At 37.5% G+C, this 8,690-nt stretch overlaps 1 protein-coding gene across 1 annotated transcript in view; it reads left to right on the top strand.

Annotated features, from left to right (window-relative positions):
• The first annotated feature begins 2,961 nt into the window (after positions 1–2,961).
• Positions 2,962–8,690, top strand: part of LOC139966661 (angiotensin-converting enzyme-like) — a 41,245-nt gene continuing 35,516 nt past the window's right edge. Inside the window, exons 1-2 of the mRNA XM_071969923.1 lie at positions 2,962–3,285; positions 4,271–4,456. Of these exons, the coding sequence (XP_071826024.1) occupies positions 3,256–3,285; positions 4,271–4,456 (216 nt within the window). The 5' untranslated portion in view covers positions 2,962–3,255. The remainder of the gene's footprint in view (positions 3,286–4,270; positions 4,457–8,690) is intronic.

Here is an 8,690-nt window from a genome sequence, read left to right as displayed (position 1 = left end):
ACCCAACCCCTCGCTCCCACCCCTTAGCCCAAAATTTAAATAAAAAAATAGATGCGAAATGGTGCATTCTGAGGTATACTTATAGGCTATTTTTGGTGTTTTCCATATAATCTCCATGAATCGAAATTTGCAATAATACGCAGCCTTCGTCCCGTCGGGAATCACAGTCTGTTCCCTACCCTGTGTTATCGCGTACATATATATAGAGGGCTGAGGGAGAGTGACCGTAAAGCAGGGTTTCCCTAACTTTTTCCCCCAACGCACCCCCTGTGGATGTCAGAGTTGTCCACAAACCCACAACTTTTCGAGACACGATCTGAGTCATTATTATACTATAATACGCATAACAGTTCATAGTGTAATATTGAACTGGTATATCATGTTAAAACAGGATAGTGACTGGATGTTGTCACTCAACAACAATTTTCCAGCTTGAATTTATGCTCGCCTTGCTTTTTTACTTTTTGTTATACTTTGGCCAACCTTTCAGTTACTTTCTCAGCTCTTTATCGGACGTACTGTCATGCATACACCAACTTCACCAACGTCATGCGGCTTGTGTCTGTTTCATAATTCATTTATTTATCACATGCACTGTACTACGATGGCAACATATGCTTATGGAACGCGAAAAGGGTATGTCGACAGGTACGACTTGTGTACATTACTAAATGATATGATATAACAGATTTTAGTTCAACAAAAAGTACTCTATTGACTTTCCGAAACGTCTCACGAACCCCCTGGGATGGACTCACGCACCCTCTGGGTATTCATGCATCCCAGTTAGGGAACCCCTGCCGTAAGGGATAGCGGCAAGTTCTTAACGGTCTGAATTTTAAAGTTCAGTCTGACCCGGAAGACACTACGTTTCACAGTTCAATTGTGAGTTCGACATGTGAATAGTAAAGAAATGGAACCTCGGCGCATCTTTAATGACCAAATTAAAAGGAAAGAGTTGGTAATTTATTTAATTGAACAAACAAAGACAGTATAAATAAACTGGAAGACATTGAACCATATTGTCCTGTCAATTCAAAGATCTACCCTCAAAATTAGCTTCATACACTCCTTAAACAATTTATGTCGATGATCAGTTAACAAAGAACAACTGTGAAAAAAAGCTCAGATGAAATAAATGAGGGAACTATTCAATAATAAATTTTGGAGTCATACATACCTCTCAGTAATGAAACTGCATATCACAATAGTGCACGTATGGGTCATAGTGTTTTATCGTTTAATCACGTTAACCTAAGGTATTTATCGTAAACTACCAAAATAGAGGGCGTCTGTACTTTGAAAATCGATGTGAACTTATTTACTTCTTTCATTGTCATTCCCAGAACTCGTTATCTTTTGGTCTATCTCTGTATTAGGCCTACTTTGTTAAGTGAAACATCAAATAGAGGTCGCTACTATCAGTAAATGTAACATGTTGCATTTCACCTGCAGCATCTATGTGTAGCACTTGAGTTTTCTTTAATACACAAAATATGATATTCTTTGATGAGATGTATTCATTTCAAATAAATAATTTGCGTTTTACATGTCGGCAGAGGTAAACGCAGTAAAACATGGTCACTAGCAGTCAATGTTGTGTGTCTTCCTATACCAGCTATCTGTTGTTTTTGAGACGGCAAATTTCATTTGAGGTCACCAAGCATTTTCATGGGTACGTGTTCCCATGACCCCCCCCCCTCTCCTACCCCTCCTTCCTCTCCTCTGAGACCCCACTGTAAGGCATTTCGCACACACCGTCACGGATACGTATAGACAGGAACATAATTCTTTCCATCCATGATGGATATTCCACCCCTCGGAACCTGCGAGCCCGGGTCAGGCTACTAGGGGTGGGAGCCTGGTGGCATATGTGGCAACAATGGCAGGTGTTTATGCGAGCTCTCGACAGCGTTGGCTTACAGAAAATGTTATGTTAGGTTTTTAAAAGCCGACTACGTGCCTGATGAGACGAGGAACTCATCTCAATCTACTCGTAAGTAACAATCGTTCAACAGTAACTACCAAATTAATAAACAATTATTAAAACTGTTAATATTGATAAAATATATAGATGGTTAGTAACCAATGTCCAACTTTGGGTCCTCCTCAGTTCGCTCCTCCCCTCCTCCCCCACCCTTCCATCTCCCCTCCCATCTCCCCTCCCGCTTCCTCACCGAAATACGTTAGCCCAAGACACTAACATACTAATTAACATGCAAACAGACCGAGTTGGATGTACTTATATATGGGTCTACATAGTCGTGTGAAATTTGGTAACTTTCTTCATATGTCCATGCAGCTGTGACCTTTCGTAAATGATTGCTCGAGTTATACCCTTACTTTTGCTGCAGTCTTATCACACACAAGTGACTTGTCAAGCCGATATATAGTACAAAACTTGATAAATTAGGATGTGGGACAGCAGGTGAAATACAACATCACCCTAAGTGAAGCAGTGTTATGCTTAAGTCGAATTAAATTCCACTTAAGTAGAACTCAATTCCACTTAAGTGGAATTCCATTTTACTTAAGTAAAATAGGCCGTATATTTTACGTAAGTAAAATGTCACTTCACTTAAGTAGAATTAAATTAAACTTAAGTGAACTTATATCCTACTCAATGGAATACAATTGTACCTAAGTAAAATTACATTCCACTTAAGTAAAACAGAACATTTGTATTCTACTTAAGTGGAATTCAATATCACTTAGGTGGAATACATTTGACTAAAGTCGAATTCAATTTCACTTAAGTTGAATTGAATCCGACTTAAGTAGTATATATTACACTTAGGTATGAATTGGGCGGAAAAGGGGGTCGAAAACAATGCAATCGTAAGGACTACAGGAGTTTCATGTGATATTACGTATCCCATTAATAGCTACACTAATGGAGCTTAGTCAGCGATGTAACTTACAACACTTGTGTAAACTAGCCTGTTCGCATCTCCGGAACAACTGGCAAAATACCGCGCTATCGAACAATTGAACAAAGAAGGCCACTGAATATCATTTGAACCCTTTAACAAGGTATCTTTAGTAAAATATTTAATCCACGACCAGACTCTAATCGCCAGCTGCAAGGGAAGAGTAATCTTTATCTATAATCTAAAGTATTATATATAATCTAAAGTATTAGACGAACACGTTACTTGAAGCAAAGCCTATAAGCCGTGTTCTCTTTTACGGGCGAACGCATATATCATTTGTTATAAATTGTCATTGGAGGGAGTAACAACAACTTTACTGGAGATGGAGATGAAGTACATAACTATTTACAAGGTAAGAACTATGACCATGTTACAACATATTAAACATCCTTTACATGGGTAATAAGTTTTCCATATACATAAAAGTCATTTCCAAACTGTAAAACGTGGATACAAGCCTGTAGGGACATCGTACAGGGAGAAGCTATATATAACACTGTTACTATTGTACTATTGTTTCTGTTTTTATTTGTATGTGTGTCTTTTGTTTAATTAATGTTGTGTGATACAGTTGTGGGGTAGACAAAGAGTCCATGATTACCAAACCTTGAAACCCTTGAAGCTTAATGAGAGCAGTACATATTGCATATATGTAAACAAAGCTTCGATATAGAGGATCAGCGGTTGGCTGTTCAAAGTATGGTTTAAAACAACAACAACAATTAAAACAGAAACCATGGTCTCACACAAGCTGGTACCACTCAATATGACTATGAAATTTATACAATTAACTGGTTTCACCTTAATTATCAGCTGGTTATTGTTAACTGTATAATCTTGTACAGAAATTGTTTGTGTCCCACAAATTTAATATATTGGTTGGATTCCTTTTCAATCTTTTGCATTGAATTTCTAAGTTCGTGTTTCTATTTCGATGATCTAAAGTTACTCTCCACGCATGATGTAGCAGCCAGTTAAATTTGTTGTGTTGTTGGAAAAATGATCATGGGTGTGAGAAAGTTCAAATCTGTATTATGGCCTGGCGAGAAGCGGAAAAGGGAACAAGGCGGGTATAGTCTCGGGTTCTGCAGTCGATTAAGTGGTCAAAAAAAAGTAATGAAGTGGCCTCAAGATAATATGGGGGGTACCGAATAGTACATGTATTCTCATTTTCATCATACGTATTTTTTGAAAATGAAGGGTACAAAGAGTGGGTCCTGTGATATAATAGTTCTCGTGGCCCAACAAAAGTTCTCGACTCCTCTGCCTGTATCGCTTGGAAATTTGGACCACCGAGTCAACTGATATTTCAAAATGTCATATTTTCTGTTTTCAAGGTCTTCCTCATCGGAATCCTTTGCTTCTTCTGCTCAATGGACTCTGCCTATGGTCAAGGTGACGAGGAAGAGGCAAAAGCATTCCTTCAAGATTACAATAGACGTGCTGAAAACAAACTTCCCGGATGGATTGAAGCATCATGGGACTACTACGCAGATTTAACTGAAGATAATCAAGTAAAACAGGTGAGACGCGCATTGAATATAGGTATCAGTAGCATTATATTCATTTTATGGATTATATATATATATATATATATATATATATATATATATATATATGTGTGTGTGTGTGTGTGTGTGTAATATAGGTATCAGTAGCTGAATAGTCATTGGATGTATGTATATAGGTGAGAAGCATAGTTGAGACTAGTGGAACACATATAGTAGTTGTTACTCAGTTTCAAATAAATAAATAGTTGGAAATAAATGAATGTTTTGTACAAAATATGTTTATTTCTCGATTCTCCATTTGTTTATACGTTACACTGTTAGTTTTGTCATTGCTTTTTGTCACCCTTAATTAAAACGAGGTCATACTTTCTAGTTCACATCTGATGATACCAACAAGCAAATATACCTCAGTAGGTTAATTAAACCTTAACTTGCTGATTGTTCTTTGTCGGCATAAAATGAAAGGCTGTTTCGGTATGAAAATTGTTTTACTAGGAATTCCATGACATTCCACACTGTTCAAACCCTTTCATTCTTTCCGACGTAAAACCAGTACACTATTCAGTTTACATTAGTAATATGATAAAATGTAAAAAAAAAACACTTTTCAAGATGGTTAAGAAACAGACCGTCTACGGCCTGGTCGTATATACGTTACTAATGTGGAATGAATTAACGTTCGTTTTATTCATGTTTCCAAAGAGAAGAAACATACGTACTTTACACATACTGCTACATATATCAACATCGACAAATAATTGTAATTCCTCTCAAATGCTCCCTATAGGGTATTTCTGAAGACACTTTTGTCAGCTACAAATGACTGACGATAAAAGTATTTGTACAACACACATCTCCACATTTGTAGTCGTGAAACGAACTTACATTATTAGGTCAGTAATAACAACTTAACGAATGACTTTACGTAGAATTTTAGTCTCGATATGTTATAGTCCAAATATATATATATACATATATATATATATATATATATATATATATATAGGAAAGATTGAGACCTAGTAATGCTTCTATAACTCTTTCTTTAGGAGTTCAAGATATTCAACTTTAATATTATGTTAAATCCCTCGGAATGCTCCTTTAAGACTAAAATGAAGACGACTTCTGCTCCCCGGTACATGCCTTTAACGCTTAAAAGAATAGTCCAGGTCAAAATTTATTTTGATATATCAAAGAGGAACATAATCTAAGCATTCTGGTAAAAATTTGCATTAAATTCCTAGCCTGTTGATTGACATTCAACACCATTTGTCTTTGACAAGTTTCTACCCCATGCAGCACATGTCATTTTAGGCAATATCATCTTATATTTCCCCATTGAGTCTAATATTGCATCTAAGGCATTGACCTAACGGTCTGTGTATTAGAATAAATACATATAATCCAGTCGTTTCAATTGATGAACCTCAGCTCTTTTAAAGGATCATTTCTCAATAGTGCTACAGAAATAAAACCTGGACTTGCTAAAAGTGTTTTTTTTTAATTGATTTCAACACATCGAACTTAATATTGTACCGACAGTCATCCTCAAAACATCCTCTGGATTATGAAACAAATTGGTAAACCTCATATGGAGGCTTATATTACACGCAAACACAATGCATCTCAGACTGCCAATATAAAATTGTCCATGTTATTGTAACCCTTTTTGAATCGGATTATAGACGGCGTTGCCAAGGGTGACATGGACATTATATAGCATGTGTCAGAAAAAGTATAGTTGCATTATTGCAGAGGGTAACATTATATACAAAGTACATCTTATGTAAAGTATACATCCCTGAAAACCGAACTTTTCTGTATCTGAAAAAAAAATGAGGACAAACACTGCACGTGACTTTGAGCTGTGATATGGAAGACAGTAAGACATGAAAAAAGTTACAAAATGAAATAATTGAAATATGAATTATGCAATAGTCAATATCACATTAGGTCTGTGTAATCTAGCTAAATCTTTTGAAAGTTGTAGACCATGTAGCCTTAGATATTCATGAATTGTTATTGCTATGCATGTCTTGTATAGTCCCGACAAACCCATGGCACAGGTATGTACGCATGGACCTCTGTGTATTTACCCCAATGATCCCCATCAAAAGGAAAATTCGAACGTGTTCAACATATTAACCAATTTCCTTATATGGGCATTACTGAGTAACTGGTCGTGGAGTAAGGAAGGGCTCGCTGCAGTCCCTTGTTATATCAGGCTACGCCATCAATATTTGTGTTATATGAGACTAATTATTGGGACACGCATATAGGTGGTCCTTTGAGTCGATTATGCAACGTAATTAAACGGTATCATATAGCAAGACTGCAACCGATGCAGCGTCTGCAATCCCAGTTTGTTACATTGAGATCGAACACCACTAAGACAGGAGAGGGGTGTGGGAGGGGAGGGGTTTGGGTGATTAGGGCGGGGTTCGATCGGGCTGAATCTTGTCGTAACAGTTTTACGCTTGTAAATAACGGTATAAGTCGTATAAAATTACTGAAGAGCCGATCTTGACCAATGTTCTTGAAAGCCCTCGAGGTAGCCTATATCATCGTCGTATTTGACAAACAGCTAATAACAACTGAACGTACATTAATATGATAGTCATGCTAAGTAATGTAGTATAATTAACGAAACGGAGTAGTTTGTTTCGGTTTATATGCACCCATGCACACACTCTCACCAAATCAAATCAAAGCTGTCAACATAACTCGCAATCGTCAGCAATAGCAAATAAACATAATATTAATAATAACAAAATCTCTCCTTGAAACATACACCACTTGGCCCTGTGTAGACCACACATACAAAAGCAATACATCATGGGATAAATGTAACTCTACATACAACAAGGTGAATATTACATTATCCATGTTGGCTGCAGCTTATCAAACAAAATTTGCAATAAAACTAGCGATGCCTTGTAATGACTTGTTTTATACAATCTTGCACACGTGTACCGAATTAGTCCATTGTTACTCAAGATAACATGTTTCGTTCCATCATTTCAATTACATGAAATTTTCATTTCCTTTTCGATTGAATCAAGTAACTATACTGCGTTGGTTTATGTGACACTGTGCATGCTTTGCAAAAAAAAAAATCTAATTCCCACGACACGGAGCCATAGGCGTACGGGACCATTTCAGTTTGGGGGGCAGAACTTTTTGTGCCCGAAAGTTCCCGTGACACTATCTAAGCGGAGCGCCACCATCGGTTGGCGCGTAGCGTACAAGAAAATTTTTGGCACACAATGCCTCTCAGATTACCGGAAACGGCACTTCTGAGGCCTTGCAAGTTGCATCTAAACATTCTTTATTTTATAATCTCACGTTTTAGAAATTTACACTTCCCCAAAAATTTGGTAAATTAGAAGAAGAAAAAATGGTAACATCACTTTGAAGGGGAAAAATGGGACAGTATATTTTTTAAGCTCCTATTTAGTTACCTTATTTATTATTTTAACACAGTACTCAGCTACCTCCAGAAAAACATACATTGTTCAACGACACGTAGGCGGGATAATGTCGCTGTGTCGGGTGAGACTGCAATTTGTCTCACAAAAAAGTATAAAATATAACAAAGAATATGATAAACCTGTTCTTCTAGGCTTGTAGGCACCCCCCCCCCCCACCATCCATGAACAAGAATACGTTTCTTATATACACTCATGTTGGGGATGTCCAGGTCAAGGTCGGCGGAAGCACTTTTAATCTTGGGGGGGGGGGGCACCGACATCAAAGGGCACTTTGCAGATATTCGATTGGACTGATGCAGCCTTATATTTAGTACCCTTTATAACTCTTATTGTATTATCTTATTTGTGTAAACACATCACTCCATCAACGCCCCCCCCCCCCTCAAAGGAAAATATGCATACTAGCACTGCAATATCCAATGCGCAAATTGGGAAACAATGAACAAGTTTTCTTTTGAGACAAAATGAGGTGAAATCATGCTAGTTGCTAATGTAGGAATCTTCCGAATTAGAGTTTTTTCTTGTTAATATTTAACAAATCTTTTCCATTCGAAATAGCTTTGAGTTTGACCCACAGAAATTCATTAAAAGTCACGGGCTTAGCCAGGATTTGCAAAGTCGTACGCACGACTATCTGAGCGGAGCGCCACCATTGGTTGGCGCGGAGCGTACTAGAAAATTTTTGGTTTTACAAACCCCTCAGATGGCCGGAAACGGCCCTTCCCGAGTGTTCATTCTGGTTCCCTGGCCTCTTG

This window comes from Apostichopus japonicus, chromosome 4 (assembly GCF_037975245.1).
Source record: "Apostichopus japonicus isolate 1M-3 chromosome 4, ASM3797524v1, whole genome shotgun sequence".
Taxonomy (NCBI): Eukaryota; Metazoa; Echinodermata; class Holothuroidea; order Aspidochirotida; family Stichopodidae; genus Apostichopus; species Apostichopus japonicus.
This window is presented reverse-complemented; position numbering and strand designations above follow the sequence as displayed.